This window comes from Bombyx mandarina, chromosome 02 (genome assembly GCF_030267445.1).
Source record: "Bombyx mandarina strain Sakado chromosome 02, ASM3026744v2".
NCBI classification, from domain to species: Eukaryota; Metazoa; Arthropoda; class Insecta; order Lepidoptera; family Bombycidae; genus Bombyx; species Bombyx mandarina.
The window spans coordinates 7,560,596-7,582,798 of NC_143209.1; the positions used below are offsets into that span (position 1 = coordinate 7,560,596).

At 39.9% G+C, this 22,203-nt stretch overlaps 1 protein-coding gene across 1 annotated transcript; it reads right to left on the minus strand.

Annotated features, from left to right (window-relative positions):
- Positions 1-16,067: 16,067 nt before the first annotated feature.
- On the minus strand, positions 16,068-17,143 carry LOC114241856 (MICOS complex subunit MIC27). Its single transcript, XM_028172827.2, has one exon. The coding sequence runs from the start codon at positions 17,141-17,143 to the stop codon at positions 16,379-16,381; it is 765 nt and encodes a 254-aa protein (XP_028028628.2). The 3' UTR covers positions 16,068-16,378.
- Positions 17,144-22,203: the final 5,060 nt, after the last annotated feature.

A 22,203-nucleotide genomic window follows, 5' to 3' on the forward strand; every position in this document is an offset into this window, starting at 1 on the left:
TACAACATTTATTTGCCGGATTTTATTTTCGTTCACCATTCACTCTGCTATTCACGTTTTGCTATTCGTAGCGCAAGTGTACTATCGTTTACGTGGAAAAACTACTATGGATTTACTCGAGATTAAAATTATGGAAAAGGTTATTCTTCGTATAGTTACTATCATTGGTAATAACTGATCGTAGTACGAATTTTAGCTCTAATCAAATCCAAGACCTTTTTAGAGAACTGAATATCGAACACTACATGATAGCTACTGGTACACCTAGAGGCAATGGTCAGGTTGAGCGTTCTACTGTAGTCAATATGTTAAATACTATGTGCGAGGAGCCGTCAGAGTGGCCGAACGTATTGCTAAAAGTACAGCAGTAAATTAACACGACAGTACAAAAATCGACTGGCTTCACCCCCATACGTTTACTAACCGGTATAGAAGCAAATATACCTATAGTACAATCTCATCTAAACGGAATTATTAATGATGAGGATTTACACCCCAATATTGACGTCCAAGCTGATCGTGAAATAGCCAAACAGAGGTTACAAAAAATAGCAGAAACATTTAAGCAACGATTTGATCATGTTAGGCGGAATACTAAACAATACAATATAGGTGATCTGGTCTATGTTAGCCAGGATCATACCTTACGAAATTCAGTGTATCCCTCCCAAATGATCGCTATACTCTGAAAGGCAACGGGAAAAATTATGGTTTTGGCCAGGAGAATGGGTTGATCATAATTTGTGATTGCTTAGATTTCAAGATTATAATTGTTTGATGATTATATTTATTTTTCAACTATATAATGTTTTGTACTAACTAGATTGGTTTAAATTAAAGTTTTTTTTTTTAGGAACATAGGTTACCTACATAAAATGTTACTAAAAATATATACATGGTACAAAAAGAAAATCAGAAAATCACGTCATATTGTGAATGAGTAAAAATATTTGGCTTTAAATTTTATCTGTCTGAGTACCGCTGGTCGGCCTACTATTTGGTGTCAATTATCTCACAGGCAGCGGGTGAATGTGATTGACATGTCTATGTAGTTGGCATTACTCAATAATTTTTCAATCCGAGTACCGCTGGTCGGCCTTCTATTTGGTGTCAATTATCTCACAGGCAGCGGGTGAATGTGATTGACATGTCTATGTAGTTGGCATTACTCAATAATTTTTCAATCCGAGTACCGCTGGTCGGCCTACTATTTGGTGTCAATTATCTCACAAGCAGCGGGTGAATGTGATTGACATGTCTATGTAGTTGGCATTACTCGAAGTCAGAGTACCGCTGGTCGGCCTTCTATTTGGTGTCGATTATCTCACAAGCAGCGGGTGAATGTGATCGACATGTCTATGTAGTTGGCAAGAATACTCTGTTACTTATTTAAAGGGGACCATCGTGTCTATGCAAATGGTTCATTCGACTTGTTTGAAATGTTTTGACTACTTTCTTTTTTTTTCTGTGCCATGTATATTATGTTGATTAATGAATCGAATATACCTACTCATATATTATAAATAAAATAGTAACACAATACTTCGAGGACGAAGTACTGTCAGTATGGCCGTGATAGCTTATGCCTATGTATAGGTATAGATATATAACACAAATAATGTTAGTAAATTAAGTAATAATATATTGATAGTTTATGCCTATGTATAGGTATAGAGATATATAACACAAATAATGTTAGTAAATTAAGTAATAATATATTTATAAATAATTGCTGTAAATATAATTTTAAATTAAAGCCAACGTTCGAGCGATGACAAACAAGTATGACGCATAGTTGTTTGTCACCGCCTACAAAAGCCCCTGCGCCGACCAATCTGGGGTCATTCTCGGTTGAGACGTCGGGCGGTGCGGAGCTCTCTCCCTGGCTTGATACTGTGTATAAGTGTGGACATTGTGAATTAAAAGATAAGTATAATTATTACGTTATTAAATAAATATTATTATGTATGTAAAATGTTTCTATTTGCCATTTATCATAAATAAATGAATATACAATGATTATTACATAATGGTATTATTATTACTCAATAGATAGATGTTCCTGATGAAGTAACTGTTTTGAACTATGCTTCAATATTCAATTCAACAAATATATAGTGTAGAATTGATAAATTGCTGATTTATTGGTTGTTGTCAGCTTAGGTTTCTATTACGTGCGTATCGCGACTGTATCGCTACAAATGCGCGTCGACAGCGCGCTTAAAAAACGTGGTGTGCACAGGCCCTTAATTAGCATTATTTTCACGGTGTGTTTACAACCTGAACTGGTATAAGCGCGTTGCCTGTTCCTACTGTAAGGTTTATTGTAAAATAATTAAAACAAAAATAATAAAATGTATCATGTTAAACTTAAAGCAATAATCGGATTGTCAAATAGCAACACTGTTAGTGGGAAAAAATCTCAGTAAATGACCACCATTTTACTGAGATTATAATTCATCCCATATCATCTCATCTCATTTCATTTGATTTCATCCCAGTTGATTAATGTCTCAAATTAATCATCTTCATTTCATTTCATCATTTTTCATAAAAATAAGAGTATAAACTATAATAAGACATGACTTAAAGGTCTTAGTTACCAGGTCACAAAATACAAAAAAAAAAGAAGAGCAATGGCAGTAGTGGGGACGTGACATAATAAAAAAGGCGGTAGTCTGAAAAAACAAAAACAGAAAGCAGTGTATTGATTAGTGAGCAGATATCTAAAGATTGTACAAGTGGAGTTACAAATAAAGCAGTATTATGTGAACTATTGCAATCTGTGTATTTATTTGCTGGCTTTGGAGCATGAGTCCTACACTACGAAGACGCGTTTTGATTAGAAGGGCGAGACAGCCGCTATACACGATTGAGATACGTTCTATATTGTAACTATACTGAGACCTTAGAACTTATATCTCAAGGTGGGTGGCGGCATTTACGTTGTAGATGTCTATGGGTTCCGGTAACCACTCAACACCAGGTGGGCCGTGAGCTCGTCTACCGGGCTCAAAGCGCGTATGTTGCTAACACTGGCTCTAGCAAGAGCAGTGCTTCGCAGAATCTACCACCGAATCGAAAACGCGACCCACTGGAAGATCCGGCGAGAAACTCGGTGAGCTAAAAAGGGGTACAAAGTTTTTGCTTGACGTATTAATATATAATATAACTTGGGGACAAATTATGCACGGTCATCCAGTCCCAATTTAGGATTCCCTGTGTTTTGGGTATCAGAGACTGACATACATACTTATATACGGATACATGTATAGATATTAAAAGATCAGACAAAGAGCCAACAAACTTTTTTATCACACGAACGTTTGCCCGATGCGAGAATCGAACCCGACGACACGGCGCAATTGTCCGCAGACAACTTATTTGCACTTGCAACTGAGGACTTAAAAAGCTTTTTTGTTACTAAAGTATTTTCCAATGCTTGGTTATTGGGTATTGTACGTATCATTTTCCCGGATTTAGAATTGACTAGCTGTACCCGTCCACTTCGATGAACATTTCTTTTATTGCCCTTGTAGGCAGACGACCATACGGCCCACCTGATGGTGAGTGGTTAACGTCACCCATGGACTTCAGCAATGCCAGGGGCAGAGCCAAGCCGCTGCCTACCAAAGCCAAGCCGCTGCCTAAAATTAATATTATTATTTCTCACCCCCACAAAGATTCTCATCATTAACGCCCCCGCAACTGGTGTACGGAGTCCAACACTCATATAAATATTAGCCTATCCATTAAGTACATGTATTTTCTACATGGATACCAAGTTTTAAATCAATCGGATGCATGGTTCAGTAGTTATAACGGAACATCCATAAAAACCACTGTAGATTTATATATTAGTACAGATTAAAGAAAATAAATAAACGCAGACTTTTAAAATCGCATACAAAATTTTTATATCGCATGCTACGAATCGATTTGGAAACAATTCGAAAACGATTACTAAGGTATCAATTTAACAGATTTCGACTTTTATTCTTTTCTTTTTTTTTCACAAATTAAATCATTCGTTTTCGAGAAATCGATTCCGTTTCGTTTGATGTAACAATCGTTTATCGATTTAAGAGAATTAAAAAAAAAAAAGCCGTTGACATAATCACGGGCTACCGTTCATTCGAAATTCGAAGCGTTTTCATTTTTGTGTATTCGAAGGAATTATTCAAATCGACGTGTTTTCGGCTATTATTACATTTAAAAAAAAAAAGAAGTTTTAAATTCAAATATCGAAAACAGAAACGGTGTTTCGTTCGGAATTCGAAATTGATCGTTTGGCTGTGAATCGGCATATTTAAAATTACCAGACTGACTTGTAACGAATATACTGATTCACGGAAATGTCTTTTCGAACATGACTCAAATCAACATTAGTATTTATTATTTGGTTACTATAGATTAGTTAATTTATTAGATGCATTTTTATCAGATAAATGCCGTGTTTTAAGTACCTACGTTATACCTTAATTGTATTGTAGTGGAGATAGTGATAAATCACCTACTTCAATTGGGTATTTACTTAAATAAATATTTGTGTAATGTACATTAATTATACCGACATTATTTTTTACTGTAGGCAGACGAGCTGACGGCTTGATGGTGAATGGTTACCATCGCTCATGGACGTCATTAATATCATAGTCAAATAGCTGCCCACCGCTGACTATGCAAATGTCATAGCGCTCAGGAAATACCGTGAAGGAAAGTTCATACTAGATCCAGATGGTTCTAAATTGCCGAAAATATCTCTAAAACCGCTCTCTAGAAAGTGGTTTTAAGTAGTATAAATTAGCTCTGCTCCTTTAAATTAGTGCGACACGGACTCTAGTAGAGTATACACAAAAACTATTTATCAAAAAGCCTACCTTTAAAAATATAGCGACAGCTATATCTTTTTTTGATCAATTAGTGTATTACTAATGGCCCAGAGGCCTTTCCAGTTTCACCTGGACAGGTGGGCGAGTAAAGGTTCAGCCAGGAGGGGTGGGATTTGCTAACAGCTGCCCGAGCGCCTCCAAAGGAGACCTAAGAACTCAAGAGCAACTACTTCGCCAATGAATCTACTACCGGATCTCAAGCTGTATCTCAATAACGAACACGCTTTGTCGTCTGCGTTACACAGTTATTGTACATATATAAAGAAAAATACTACTACTTTATTACCGGTGGTAGGAACTCTTGTGAGTCCGCAATAAAACTGGAGGTTTCGCAACAACCCACGGTCATTCGGTAACGTGCGAACTTATTGTGGTACACTTCATTCACGGTTGTTTGCATAAGAGTTAGTGTAATGCGCAAACGAACGCTTTGAGATCGTGGTCAATGAATGGTTATTTTTTGTACGTTATTACAAAGTTAAGTCGTACATTGTGTGCATTACTAATTTGTACGTTATTACAAAGTTAAGTCGTACACGGTGTGCTAATAAAAATCTTACGTTACGGACGTTTTTTCCCGGTTAGGGTACCCCTTCGTATCGTTCCATAAGGAACGCCGTGTCAAAAATAGCAGACGCATCTAAAACGTTTTCATCGATGTTCGTCATAAGTCAATCGTTGAACTTAAGCTTTAGATTAATCGTTTATTGAAGTTAAATGTAGTGGAACTAATGTGTTATCAATAGACAACGGGAGGCGATAAGAAAATCGCGTAATTAACGGTCGCCCTGATAGCCTGTTTTATTCGAAGGCTGTTGTACTGTCGGTTCTTGGAGACGTATCTGTTGGGAATTTTTTTATTTTTTACTTTTTATTTTTATTATTATTTGTGGTCATAGGTTAACAAATATTAATAAGTTAATATTAATAAATGTATCGCTATGTCCTGCTAGTAAAGCGTACAAATATTAGGTGTAAGTATAATGTACATAAAAAAAACTTAAATTATAATTATTTAATTCTATTCTACTTTAAATTATCAAAATGTTTATAGGTAGTTTATTAAATATTCTTGATGACATACTAAAAAACTTCCTTTACCTTATTCCTTCCTCAATCCCCTATCCGCGCCATCTGTTGATACTACAAGAAAAAACTACGCGCGTATGAAAATGGCGCGGAGTGTGTAAAAAAAACTAAAACATGGTGCCGGTGCAAAAAAGAAAAAAATGAGATTTTTTGATCAATGAGCACATATAACTCTCGACGGTGAGAAAATTGAATAGTGCATCAACGGAATACAGAGTGAGTCCTAAAACTTATCCTTTTCCTAATCCCAAACATATCTAAATACAAAACAGTATCCTTTATTTTTAAGCGCTTAACATCACTAACATTGGTTAGTGATATAGCAAACGGAAAATTGTTTTAAATCGTCCATATTAAATTCGTTCGATCGAAAAGACAATAGTTGGGGACTCATTTGAGAAAAGAACGAATATTATGTGTTTAGCCCTTTTTACGAAAATTGCACGGACGGAGAATTATGAAATTTTCCACACTTATAGAAAATATAGAGAAAGAGTACAGAAGGCTAATATTTTTTTAAACTTATGCATAAAAAATACATAAAATAAAATATAAAAAAATCATCACACACAGTACGATGTATTTTTTTTTTTTTTTTGGTCAGGAGGAAATCGCCGGACTTCCGCCCTCTACTGGGGACGGCGGGCGGAGCATGTCGGAGTCGAACCGACTAAAACCTCCTGTCGCTCAACAATCAACGTCCAAACCTCACATGAGACAGAACTCATGAAAAGGCAAAGCGGGGAAAGCGAAGTGTTTAGTGCGGAGCACATCTCTCCCATCACCCTCCCCCTCGGGACGCCGGACTGGCGGTCGTCGGCGCCACGACCACCAGCCCTCTCGGTCGGCAGGCTATCCGGAGCCCGCCTAGATGGCGCCGGTTAGAGTGAGCTATCCTACGGAATACCCCGCTGGGTCAGAACCAGCGTGGGTCGAGGATAGTCGGCCTTCCATCACCCGGATGCTCTTGCGTAAAACGCGTGCAGAGCAGCTTGCACGACGTCTTCTTAGGTCCCCCTCGCCGGTCCCCAGACCGACATATGAGGGGGACCTGAAACACTTAGAGGGCCAGGGCTTGGGCGAGATCCGCCTCCCTGGCCCCCGCTCGACGGCGGCGGGCTTGCGCGTCTCTAACGCGCCCCGCCGCCTCCTTCTGCGAGATGGTGCACTCGCAGAAGTCGAGCATCGCCTTCCACGACTCGTCGTCGCCGAGCATCGATGCCACAACACTCGGCAACGACAAGTCGTTTCCTATTTTTGCGACGAGGACAAGGCGCCACCCCTCCCATGCGGGGCAGGCGACGAGCGTATGCTCTGCCGTGTCCAAGTCGCAATCACAATGGTGGCACTCTGCCGTCGGCTCGGCTCTGATCCGGTGCAGGAACTCACCGAAGCAATGAGTGTAGACTCTTTTGTGTATTGTTAAAGTCTAATTGAAAATAGATTAGGTAATATTGTTTGTCTTTAATATTATTTATCTATATTGTTTAAAATTAAATAGCCTTGGCGAAATCTGTTATTGTTATATAAGTAAGAACGATAATAGTGCTGAAACTTTTTAAATTAATAATTAAGAAATTAATAATTATGGTCGAATTTCGACTACTAGGCGACCATTAGTACAATAAAAATAAATTTTATTGCCGTTGTTCGCGAACTGGCATACAGTCCGGTTGACGATGAGTGGTTACTGTCGCTCAAAGTCGTCGACAATGCCAGAGAGGACAGAAGAGTCGCCGCCTATACATATAATAGGCGATCAAGATTTCGTCGTGAGTAGCGCAGATCCACTATATACTCCCAATATACATATTATATAGTACTCGTACATACTTACAACACATAGTCTTGATGTTCAGACTGTTAAAGATATCAAACAGTTTGACTATCTTGCGTCAGATATACGCATCATCATAGTTACTGGTGGTAGGACCTCTTGTGAGTCCGCGCGGGTAGGTACCACCGCCCTGCCTATTTCTGCCGTGAAGCAGTAGTGCGTTTCGGTTTGAAGGGTGGGGCAGCCGCTGTAACTATATTTGAGACCTTAGCACTTATATCTCAAGGTGGGTGGCGCATTTACGTTGTAGATGTCTATGGGTTCCAGTAACCACTTAACACCAGGTGGGCTGTGAGCTCGTCCACACATCAAAGAAATAAAAAATAAAAATCGGTTGCTCTTTTTTTATTGCTTAGATAGGTAGACGAGCTCACGGCCCACCTGGTGTTAAGTGGTTACCGGAGCCCATAGACATCTACAACGTAAATGCGGCACCCACCTTGAGATATGAGTTCTAAGGTCCCAGTATAGTTACAACAGCTATCCCACTGTTAGGATATTTTTTCCAAAATTTTAAACTTTAAATGGCTCTCCTGTAAGCTTGCAAAAATATCGCTTAAGCCAAATAGCGTTACACCCATCGATATTTTATAGGCAGGGCACTTAAAATATGCCACCGATAATCTACTAAATATTATGTAGCCATAATAAGTGGCATACAAAACATAATCAAATCTCAGGTAGCATATTTTTTGTACGACCAACTTTTTGACAACCAAATTCATATGGGGATATAGCCTCTACGCGCGTTGACGGAAGGAATTTATTCCCGTTTTCGAAAATTCAGACATAAGACCTTATATCATCAGTGGTGTTCATTGTGTGAGTAATCTTTGGAAATTCATATTTCAAATTGAATGTAACACCTCGAAATTATTCTGAGCTTTTAAAGCTTTCAAGAAATGTCTTCAAAGGCTCTTTTTTTAAGTTTTCACACATTTAAATAAAACTAAGGTGCTAATCTAGAATTAGCTTTGTTTATTTTTCGTTCATAAACCAGCTCACGGGTCGCCTGGTGTTAAGTGGTTACTGAAGCTAGAGGGTCGCCAGCTACTTTGAGGCTTAAGGTCTTAATCTTCGCACCTTACAAACCGGATTTGTGACCGAGATAGTAAAATGCCCTTATTATTGTACTCGCCCAGCTTCTTTGGAGCAGGATCTTAGGGCTTAGAATTCCTATGCCTGGTCAGTGGTTTATCATTGCATATAGGTTTGTTGATGGTTGGCTCTCTATAGAGCCAACACTACTGCTATCTCTCTCTCTCTCTCGCTCTCGTTAGCTTGGCAGGTGTTTATTAACGGTATCTTTGAAGGTCATTTTCATAGACTTCAATCTGTCCAATTGACTCAACGACCGATGAGGATGCAATAGTTTTACGACTTCGCTCTAATCACTATTTCTAATCTAATCACATTTTTTACTGGTAGTAGGATCTTTTGTGTGAGTCCGCGCGGGTAGCTACCACCGCCCTGCCTATTTTGCCGTGAAGCAGTAATGCGTTTCAGTTCGAAGGGTGGGGCAGCCGTTGTAACTATACTTGAGACCTTAGAACTTATATCTCAAGGTGGGTGGCGCATTTATGTTGTAGATGTCTATGGGTTCCAGTAACCACTTAACACCAGGTGGGCTGTGAGCTCGTCCACCCATCTAAGCAATAAAAAAAAGAGCATTCGTACTCCAGTTTATTTATCTTTAGGTTCATTGATAGCTCATACCTACGAAGTTACACATTCATACTAACATAAGCTCGACTATAATTTACTTATTTGGTGTGTGGGAATCCATGAATCAAAACGAAGGTAGATATTCTTTTTTTTTTAATCACAGAGCGAGGGTACCAATTTTTTTTCTCGGCCAAGCCGTACATATACGAAATCGTGCCATAGATAATGACGGGGATGTCTATGGGCTCCGGTAACCACTTCACACCGGGTGGGCTGTGAGTTCGTCCACCAACCTAAGCAATAAAATAAAAATGGCCGAAGTAACTGAGGACCCTCTGGTAACAGATTGTTGGGAGACTATTTTAAATTATAATACTTGTATAAATTTGAAAATCTGCACGCTTCTCATGTGATGGGTTAGGTTTCAAGTCAAATTACTTCGACGTTGCTATATATATATATATATATATTTTATTTCTTAGATGGGTGGAGGAGCTCACAGCCCACCTGGTGTTAAGTGGTTACTGGAGCCCGTAGACATCTACAACGTAAATGCGCCACCCACCTTGAGATACAAGTTAAGTTTTTTTTTTTTATTGCCTTTGTAGGCAGACGGGCGTCCGGCCCACCTGGTGGTGAGTGGTTACCGTCGCCCATGGACTTCAGCAATGCCAGGGGCAGAGCCAAGCCGCTGCCTACCGCTAAATAAAAAGTAATATAAAAAGTATTTTAATCATAGAGTATTCAACCAAAACGCCAAAAAATCAATTTAAAAATATATAGAATATAAAAACTTTGAATGAAAGACATCACAAGTGCGACTTCATATATATTACTACATTCAATAAAGCTCAAAAAAGTTTTTGAATTAAGCTCCAACAGAGAACGCTTGTATCAAGTTTCTCAATAACTTTTGAACGCGTATTTCTATGAAAATCATAGTGATTGCCCTTTTCAACTATACTGAATAGTATTTATTTATTTTGTTTGTTCACATTCAGTGAGTCTGGTCTGTGAAAATGAAATGTTAATTTTTTTTCAATTTAAACTAATGAATATAGCATTTATTCATTAATAAATAATAATAAATAAATATTTACTAACAATCACGCCACGCTAACTGGTCCCGTGATAAGTTCGTAAAGAACTTGTGTTAAAGTTACCAGATAACGGAAATAAATGTAAGATTTTTATTATACACATACATTTAATATACATCCATAACCCTGGAAAAGACATTTTTTTATATTTATTAAACAAACATCTTCCCTTGGCGGGATTCGAACCCGCGACCCCTTGTGTAATGATTATGTCACTTACCACTACACCAGACGGCCGTCAAATTCATTCATTATAACCATACAATCGTATACTTATCATAGGACATAGGGCTCTCTTAATTATGAGGTCGGCCTTCGATTCTCTTCATCCATATCTTGCCGGCCGGGAAGGAGACTCACAATACGTTTCCTGGTGCCCGGTTTCCACTCAAGAATCCTTCTCCTCCAGCGATCCTACGGCATATAAGTCTAGCCCACTGTCACTGAATTTCATAATGATCAAACCCCAAAACTTATCGATACAAACAAATAGTTTTACAGTACAACCTCTGCTACGCCCTTCAAGCCGAAACGCATTACTGCTTCACGGCAGAAATAGGCAGGGTGGTGGTACCTACCCGTGAAGGCTAAGTAATAATATTCTGTAACAAAAATTTTATAAAAAAAATGCTGGCAAACTAACCCTAACCTAAATATTTATGATCAGTCGTAGTATTTTGTTCCGAGTGACCGCGCATCACTATTTCCTACAGTTGAACGATGTTTATGCAAGAGTGTTTCAACAAACAAAAAATAATATTATATATTTCTTTCACGGCATTCATTTATGCATTACAAGAGCACGTTAAGTAACTGAATAGAAACCAGTTGTAGCGCGTCTTGTGAGCCCACACGGGTGGGTACCACCATCCTCCCTATTTGTGCCTATTTCTGCCGTGAAGTTATCATTCGTTTTGGTTTTAAGGGTGGGAGCGCCGTTATTCTACTTATATTTTCACGTTGTGTTGTCTATGGGTTCATGAAGACATTTAACACCGTGGACCGTCAGATCGTTAGCTCAACTTGCAGTTAATAAGAAACAACACATTCTTTTTTTTTTGTATTTTTATTACTTAGTTGGGTGGACGAGCTCACGGCCCACTTGCTACCGGAGCCTATAGACACCTACGATGTAAATGCTGCCAACTAAATCGAGACATAAGTTCTAAGGTCTCGGTTTTTACAGTACAGTAGGACCTCTTGTAAGTCCGTGCGGGTGGGTACCACCACCCTGCTTATTTCTGCCGTGAAGCAGTAATGCGTTTCGGTTTGAAGGGTAGGGTAGCCGTTGTAACTATACTGAGACCTTAGAACTCAAGGTGGGGGGCGGTATTTACGTTTTGGATGTCTATGGGCTCCAGTAACTACTTAACACCATGTGGGCTGTGAGCTCGTCCACCCATATATGCAATAAAAAAAAAACTATAACTGTTATCAATAAACTAGCTCTCTAATCCTATTTTTTCTCCTGATCGTTGGACTGATAAAACATATCTTGTTATTTAAGTTCCTTACTTGACCTGAATCCCGGTCAAGCTTTCCCTTGTCTAAAGTTAACCTCAGTGTGCGTTTCTTTCTTGTAATCACTGTCGAGGAATCCGGTAGTGGTTATAAGTGGCCACCAAATATGACAAAAAAGGACCGCTAGTAAAAAGAAAAATATGTTGTTCGTCACAAAAATTAAAATAGATTGGTGCAACGTGCATAACAACGTCCAAGCGTGTATAAATATTATGACACGGTCTAGAAAAAAACTTTTTTATCACACCGTTACGTTATTCGATTTCGTGCTGAAAACGTGAATGATTCATACTTTCGCCTTTCTTCTAAAGTGGAGACATTAAAGTAAAGCAGAGACATGCTATCTATACAAATAAAATTATGCAGATCCATGTTTTTTTTTAAACCTATGCTGATAGCCTTGAGAGGCTATTTCAGCTTCACCCTAATGTGTGTAGGTGAGCTCACCGGGCTCAAACCGGAGTGTTGCTAACACTGACCCTAGCAAGAGCAGTGCTTCGTAGGATCTACCACCGGATCGGAAACGCGACCCACTGAGAAGATCCGACGAGAAACTCAGTGGGCTGTGTCTATGGGTTAATTCGCTCGTCGAGCCCTTAGTCGCAAGCAACGGGTTCGACGAGGACGATGATCGGTGCTTGTGGTGCCTAAAAGCACCGTTAATGGATCGGGAGGATCCGTAATGACGTGCTTTGGGCGACGTCGACTGTTTACCATTCGGTCTACAGGATCGGGTATGACAGATCCATCGTTGTGCGCACATGACGCGAAAATTCATCGGTCAGCTTCTGAAGAAAAAAAAAGAAAACCATTGCGATATCTAGTTTTCATAATAGTTATTGACGTTTGTACGGACTTACAATAACATTTGATAGATGGCGTCATTAGTTTTCTGAATCGCGCTATGCTTATGTTAAGACTTAATCTGAAATTGCGTTTCAAAGTAAAAATGTAGCGTTAACGTACACAAAGCTCCCAAAAGTTTTTTGAAGCGAAAAGCCCCGATGAGCGCTTTTAGGTAGGGGAAAATCTTATGGGTTTGCGTCACCGACAAGCTAATGTTTCGTAAACAGTGTAAACACATATATAATTATATACCTGGACTCATGGATTGTAGAGGCTATTGGAGTGCATAGACATCACCGCATAAATAGCCAGCCCAGTGAGTTTCTCGCTGGATCTTATCAGTAGGGCGCGTTTCCGATCCGGTGTTAGATTCTGCGAAGCACTGCTCTTACTAGGGCCAGTGTTAGCAACACATCCGGTTTTGAGCCCCGAGAGCTCATCTACACGCTAGGATAACGCTAATATAGCATCTCAAGGCTACCAGCATAGGTAGGAAAAATGAAAGCCTCCATAAGTTTTGGGAAGGAAGGCCTAAATCTCATAATATAACGACTGTTCCATCATTCGAAACGCAATAAATGGCTGTTTCGCGGCAAAGTTAGGCGGTATGGATGGCATGTGATAACTACCCAACCGGGATTACTATGCGTCTTTCTAACAGTAAATGCGAAGAACGATACAGCCTATTCCTCGGAGAATCACTTAGTTGTCTTTTACGACACCCCGGGATAGCGTAGTGCTTCTCCACACCTCACGCACCCAACAATAGCCTATCTATCATAAAGACCTTCGCATTTTTCCTAATTCTTGTGAAGATGGTGAACTGTACCACCATCTTATTTTACCAGTCATCTTGGGGAATGAGATTGAAGGTATTACAAAGTCTTTCGACTAACGCATAGGGGGCGAACACAACAAGGAAATATTCATGAACCACCATCAACACGAGCAATGTTATTGGCACTGTCAAAGACAACTGACTGTCGCTTGTTCGGCACCAGATAGCCTCGCCAAGAATCCACAGTCATACCGCTACTAATCTTTGATTTACAATCTCCTAAATCTTTTGTAAGTACAATTTGTAACCAAAAGTTAAACAACGATTCTAACAAGACCCGAGACACGCCCAACAGTGAACAGTAAAAGTAATTGTCCATTGTTCGACAGTCGGACGGTGAATGGTCAAAACGGACATAAAGTTAAACTGGATTAGACACTGTTACACTTTATTTTCGTGCTTACGTACTAGATGAGTCAGTCATTGGAACTAGATTAGAGATAGATAGCCTACAATATCGGTCCTAAATGACAGCCATCCAGTCTACATCTGAGGCTAAATAGCGGTTTCGGAACTATAGAGCGCGTAAGACGAAACTGCAAAAGTACTCTCTAATTACGTCTGTGGCTCGGGTGATAAGCCCTAAATCGCTAAGGATTTTTATGGAGGTTTCGCACGTAGCTACATCGCTCAGGACTTTTCGACTGTAGCCAAGGAGTTTTTCACAAATGGCTATACATTTTTAATGGTGGTAGGACCCATTGTGAGTCCGCACGCGTAGGTACCACCACTCTGCTTATTTCTGCCGTGAAGCAGTAATGCGTTTCGGTTTGAAGGGTGGGGCAGCCGTTGTAACTATACTGAGAACTTAGAACTTATATCTCAAGGTGGGTGGCGCATTTTCGTTGTAGATGTCTATGGGCTCCGGTAACCACTTAACACCAGGTGGGCTGTGAGCTCGTCTACCCATCTAAGCAATAAAGACTAAAAAAATAAAAAAAATAAAATGGCTGGTGGTCACCACAATAATCAAATGTCGACGTCCGCGACCTATGTAATGTATTCGAAACATTTCAAAGTCAAAGGCGAGATTAAATCCTAAAATTAGTTTTAATAATGTATTTTCACTTCACATCCAGTCTTTGGGTTCAACAACAGAACCCAACAATGTATTTGAGGACCCTAAACAATGGTCTCGTAATACTTTCGCTGATGTTCTTATTCTGATTTGACGTAAAATATGACATTACATCAATCTAACGACTCGTTTCCGGCTATTTATCGTGTCTGCTAGCTTACTGCATCTTGAATGGAGTGATTATTTGTGTTTTGTTTAAAAAAAGCACCAATCTAAAAAAAAAAACAAAATAAAACCCATTCCCCCTGAACTTATAGTAAAGAAACTGAGATAAATGAACGCTAAAACAATTAAACATACCCCTTTAGGGCAGTTAAGTAAATGCGTGTCTAGATGTACCAGACTCCTGGGGTATCTTTCATTTATGCCTAGTTTGAGATTAACTGATCGTAGGACATCCTGTGTTTTTTTTTTTTTTTATTGCTTATATGGTTGGACGAGCCCATAGCCCACCTAGTGTTAAGTGGTTACTGGAGCCCATAGATGTCTACAATGTAAATGCGTCACCCAGCTTGAGAAATAAGTTCTAAGGTCTCAGTATAGTTACAACGGCTGCCCCGCCCTTCAAACCGAAACGCATTACTGCTTCACGGCTGAAATAGGCGGGGTGGTAGTACCTACCCGCGCGGACTCACAAGAGGTCCTACCACCAGTAATTACGCAAATTATAATTTTGCGGGTTTGATTTTTATTACACGATGTTATTCCTTCACCGTGATAGCTTGATAGCCTTGAGGAGCTTTTTCAGCGTTATCGACTTGGTAAGCGTGTTCACGGGGCTCAGCCTGAGAGAATTTGATAACAACGGTCCTAGCAAGAGCAGTGCTTCTCTGAGTCTCTGATCTACTGAGATCTGGCGCAGAACTCACTCCGTGGTGTCTATAGCTTGTTTCTGGTACAAAGTCGTCATTAATTCCGGTTTCGTGGGCGGAGCAAACATTCTATTATATAATTGAGATTTCGACCCTATGCCAAGGTGGATAGAGTTCACGGTACCCAATTAACACCCAATCGGCCGTGAAATTGTCTATCCAGCAGAAGTAGTAAGTCCTTTATCAGTCGAATTACCATCACTTACTTACACATTACTTCCCACTTTCGGTTTTAATCTACTAATTACGAAACAAAATTCAGTTACGGTCGGATTCAAGTTGTTTTAATGGGAAATGTCTTATGAATGTCTATTCAGTATTGGACAATGACGCTTGTAAAAAACTGTCTTTGAGCCCGCTGTTTCGGTTCTTTTAAGTACCATTTTTTTTCTTCGATATTATCCAAAAGCTTTTTGACTTTTTTGTTGCAAGTATCTGTATAATGTACGGACTTCATCGATGTTGTGAGTGTGACACGTAGGTTTTAAAGTTGTTGTTGTTGTTGTTGCTTTTTTTTTGGTGTGTGGATAGAATACAGATTTTGCGCATGTGGTTACCAATATCTCCAGCAACATATAGCTCGGTTGAGATTAGCCACTCGTGCTATTCTTAGAATTGACTTGGATAGATACGTGAGACTCTATTTTGTACACTTATTCAACTTTTTAAGCTCCTTGGGAGCAGGTTGTTCAGCTTCACAAGGTAATCTGTCGCGTAAGCTTAAATTGTGACTGCATATCAAATTGTAAACTCCTAGAGCAGCTTTGCCGAAATGGTACATAGCGCTTCTAAATATTTCATCGGTTTCTTTCGGGAAGCACAAAGCTCCACCTGCCAAAGCTCCAAGACTGGTGAAGAACAATCGTCCAGGTATCCCTCGTTTTGAAGCGAAAAGGTATCCGCTCAAAGCTCCTATACCCACGACACCGTGTCTAACCTCCAAATTCTTTGGATCTCTCATATACGCTTTGAAGTCAGTCTTAGCTTTTCTCATGCTTACACAGATTTCTTCTTTCATGCTTTCTAATTCACATTTAAAATCACAGTAATTACACTGCGCCGACATTCTTAAAGCAGTCACGTGAGGCTGCAAGTACTCATGCAGCATCTTTGATTTGGCTTTTGGACATTTTTCTAGATCTTCCAAATAGTCTTTGTATATCTGGTGTGGGTTGTCGTACAGGGGAAGCTCGTTTAGGCGCATTGGAGGCGGTTTTGTTGGCACTTCTGTTTTGGCCGCTTCTACTGTTGGCACAATTTTGGCACCAAGCAACGCACTTCTCAAGGCGTCTATCCATAGTGTACCTATGATGTAGAGGTCCAAGTGGGAGTCGTCTTCGGACGAGGTGTCTTCTGGACATGGTGGTAAACTGTCTGTGTCCAAATTGGTTAGCTGTCTTCTCATGGTTTTGGTCGCGGATTTTTATTGCTGAACCTGATTTGTTTACGAAAAATTTTGTCGTTTGTCATGACAATTAAATTTGCGTAATCGTTGACAGAGACGACTGTCATGTGTCCAATATATTTTTGCCGAAAGTAAAAGAGGCCTAAATAGTTTTGTGGCGTTCAAGAACGCACCTTCTTCTTCTATGATGCGTAAGCCGGAACGCACGAGAGGTGGGAAAAAGAATATGGTCTGTGACACTGGACCTTTTTACCGCCAAATATTTAAAACGTAAAAATAATTTATAATGTGTTAAATAACTAATATAATATAATTAGCTAGAATTGTTTATGCTGCTACATCAATATAATTTATATTGTTTCAACTGTGGTGTTAATTACATAAAACACGACTTTACGGCGAAATAAAGATGGGACTCTATATGAACTCCCTCAGTTTGATACTTGATTGATAGCGTCACGCCAAAGCTCCGTAGAGAGGTTCTGCATTCCTCTAAAGCCTCTACTAACCTTAGAATATTATTATAGAGACCTTTGTGTCAACGGAATCCGAGTTGAAATGGTATTTTTTAGTTGAAAACCGGATCCATTACTCCAAAACTTAAGTAATTCTCGGTTGTAAACATCGTCTTATGATACGATCAAAATGTTTATTAGCTTCCGGCCTTTGACATTTTCTCAAAATTAACAGTGCATTGTCGGGAATGTGAGAAGTAACATAAGTTATGTAGTATAACTGTGTAGTATAGAATAGGTTCAGTTTGTTTATTATTGTAGGTAATTGTCAAGCAAATGTAGCTCTTAAGTCTAGTAGTATATATATATTTAGGGCCGTGGCCTCCTATGAGGTCCCTGCGCCTAGGGAGCGCGCGGGGTGCTTGGGACTTGATGATCTGTAACTGTTGGGATCAGACTGCGGACCCAAGGAGTTTTAGGGCCCTACCGCACTAAACGACTGCCCTGCACTTTTACGCCCGACGTCCGATCTCCGTCCAGAGTCAGAACCCGGTCAGAGTGGGGGGGTTCCCGCGGTCAACACTGCAACCAGACGCGCGGCGCCACCCCGAGGACCCCCAACCGACGGGTCGTCGAGGCGATACTCGACGAGCAACGACGTCGGTCTCCGCGGTACGACAGCCCTACCAAGCCGCCCGGGCGATGCCACTGGTGTTCCGGGATACCTCGCTGGGCCAGAACCAGCCTGCCGGATCGGAACGCTATACACCGCCGACCGACGGCTAGTATACGCTAACTTGATTAGAAAATATACCTTTGAAATAACATAATAAATGAATTGCTGTTCGTTAGTCTCGCTAAAACTCGAGAACGGCTGGACCGATTTGGCTAATTTTGGTCATGAATTATTTGTGAAAGTCCAGAGAAGGTTTAAAATGTAGATAAATATAAAAATGCTAGGAAGTAAATAAAAATAACAATTTTGTTTTTCCTTTGATGTGTCCCCCGTCGGACGGATTCCTTTTGTTTGTTTTAAGTTTATTTTATAACAAAAGTTTAGGTCTTTTATTTATCGATTGAGGCACTGCGAAGTCTGCCGGGTCAGCTAGTTAGAAATATATACATATTTTTAATAGCTTGTATGGGTGAACGGCCCACCTAATATTAAGTGGTTAGCGGAGCCAAAAGACATCAACAACATAAATGCCATCAACCATCCACCTGATGAGTTCTACGATTCTCCCCCACTAACTCTTTCAACGATGGGATGGCAGAGAATAATCTTCAAAATAGCATTTTCACTGTTGTCCGCGGGCATATCCGAATTTAATGCAACCGCATCATCATTTTACAAATACAAATACTCAAACACGTTCAATGAGACCAATAAAAAATTTTACCAAGTGTGAACACTTTCAAAAAAAAAAAACAAATCATAAAAGAAATAATGGACTACAATACTTCATTCAATTCGTCTTTATATCTGTAGAAATAAAGTTCAATTTTATTGATCAACGAAACGTCAACGACATGGCGAATTAAAAAACACACTCGTAAAATGCGACCGACCATAAAACGGGCATTGTACTTTTTTAATCAAATCTTTAAGCTCTCTTATTTATGCCATATGGTCGAAATTCCATTGCCAGAGTTTGAGGTTATATTGTGACGTCACTGCTGTATCGTACGTCTTAATCTAGAGATAAGCAGTTTTTATTGCGTCAGTACAACGTGAAATGGACGCTAGGTATCAGTGGAAGTGGTCTGCGCGCTTTTATGGTTCCGCGCTTAAAGCTCGGCCTACATGAAGCTCGGGGGAGATTGATTATTCAATCCTCTTTTTTTGATACGCTTTTATTAGCTTCAGACCTATGTATGTATGATTTTACAATCTTTGAACATGATTTTGACCCCCTTCAAAACTTCGGATTAACTCGAAATTTGGTATACCTATTAAGGACTGATGACAATTCAATATTAAAAAATAAAATTGATTTTTTTTTTTGAAAAAATTTAAATTCAACTAACAATAAAAAATAAATAATTGTTTAAAAAAACTAACAAAATACGCTTTTATAGAAAATCCAACTAAAAATAGAAAACAAATTTGAATTAAAAACAGTGTAAAAAGTTATCGTAAAAAAGCGTGGGGTGCTTTTCAGGATATTATAAAAATAACCCTTCTACTCATATCTGTTCATAAAATATTTATAACTACTTATACCATGCATGACAGATGTGTCAGCATACACTTCGATAAGGCGGCAAGACATGAGAACCCTCTCATCGTGGCCGCCGGTAACTAGATTCCCGTTCCTGCGGACAGAATGGAAAGCAGTCGACGTTGCCGATCCACTAACGGTGCTTTTAGGTACCTCAAGCACCGGTCATCGTTTTTGTCGAACCCGTCGCTTGCGACGAAGGGCTCGACGAGCAAATTAACCCTCAGACACAGCCCACTGAGTTTCTCGCCGGATCTTCTCAGTGGGTCGCGTTTCCGCGCGATCCGGTGGTAGATTCTGCGAAGCACGGCGCTTGCTAGGGTTCGTGTTAGCAACGTCGTCAGGTTTGAGACTCCGTGAGCTCACCTACTAGTTAAGGTTACGCTGATATAGCTTCTCAAGGCTCTGAGCTTAGGTAGAAAAAAAAAGTGTCAGCATCCCCGCGTTGGCTCATTTTTTTAAATTTGACTCGGATCCTATTGTGACGAAGGAAACAACCGCTAAATTTATTTGAAAATTTCCTAAAAATATAGTCGAAATAGGTCAAGCCGTTTCAGAGTTAGGGAACACACTAAAAGTACACAATATGTGTAAATAAATTTTACCGATTTTTTTTTATTGCCCCTGTAGGCAGACGAGCAAACAGCCCACCTAATGGTGAGTGGTTACCGTGTCCCATGGACTTCAGTAATGCCAGGGGCAGAGCCAAGGCGCTGCCTACCAAATTTATATTCAAGCCGGCTTCCCTTTAAGACAGTGTGAAGCTAGCTTAAAACTTTGGAAGTGGCGAGCCGTAAAAGAAAAATTGTCTGTTTATTCTTCTGTGATATTTTATTGTCGCGTCTTTCAATCTTGTTTCAGTGACGCACCCAAAATTATACTTATCGTAAACCAAAAAGACTTTTCACGTAGGATGGTCTCTAAATGAAAAAACATGTGTGGCACTCGGGGACTGCCGCGCTAAAGCTATCGTACAGCATTTTTGATCAACTTATGCAATTATAATAAGAAAATAATAATTTAATATTAAAACAATAATAAAATAAGACCGCGCTATATTTATAGAAATTAACAAAAGCAAAACATTAACTGTCCCCTTCACACTCATAAGCTAAACTGCGCGAGAGAGAGATGGGCAGACTTTTCATGATGCGCATGCAGTGCGACGTCACGCCGCGCGCTTATTCACAAACACTACACAAGCGCAACGTGTGATTGTGTTGAACGCGAGCTACATGGTAGGCGGAGTGGGGGGTGTTAGGTTTTATCTTCGTTACGGAATTTCTTGATTCTTCTGGGCGTTTTTTTTGAAGTGAAAACTTCTTTAGAATCGTTGTGATTTCAAACCGGATGCAACGGAAAAAACGACAGGTAAGAGACACAAATACAAAAATGTGTAGGATGAAGCCAGCCAAGAATGAGACAGAAATATACATAACATTAATACAGCGCCATCTGTGAGATTTTTTAATACTAACGTGTGTATGAAAGCTCTTGTAGTGAATTTTAATTTAGGATTATACGTGAAATTAAAGTATCAATTCACAGAGGGCGCTACCTTACAATTATTTACTAATGACAAAATTTTACATATACTTAAGACGTTTAGGATAATTGTATTTTAATTTTGGAAGGTTTCACTTCTACCACGTGTAAATTGCACGCATTTTGTTTTTTTTTTAATAATAAAAAAGTATATATTGTGAAAACCAAATAAATACGCTGACGTTTAAATTTCAAGATATATTAAAAGCCTTCTCGTAAACACCGTTCAAAGCCTTTCAACCCAATTTTTTTTTTTTTTTTTTTTTTTTTTTTTTTTTTTTTTTTTTTTTTTTTTTTTTTTTTTTTTTTTTTTTTTGGTCAGGAGGAAATCGCCGGACTTCCGCCCTCCCCTGGGGATGAAGGGCGGGGCATGTCGGAGTCGAACTGACTAAAACCTCCTGTCGCTCAACAACCCGCGTCCGAACCTCGCATGAGACAGAACCCATGAAAGGCAAAGGGGGGAAAGTGAAGCGTTTAGTGCGGAGCACATCTCTCCCATCACCCTCCCCCTCGGGACGCCGGACCGGTGGTCGTCGGCGCCACGACCACCAGCCCTCTCGGTCGGCAGGCTATCCGGAGCCCGCCTAGATGGCGCCGGTTAGAATGGGTTATCCTACGGAATACCCCGCTGGATCAAAACCAGCGTGGGTCGAGGATAGCCGGCCTTCCATCACCCGGATGCTCTTGCGTAAAACGCGTGCAGAGCAGCTTGCACGTCGTCTTCTTAGGCCCCCTTTGCCGGTCCCCAGACCGACGTGTAAAGGGGACCCGAAACACTTAGAGGGCCAGGGCTTGGGCGATATCCGCCTCCCTGGCCCCCGCTCGACGGCGGCGGGCT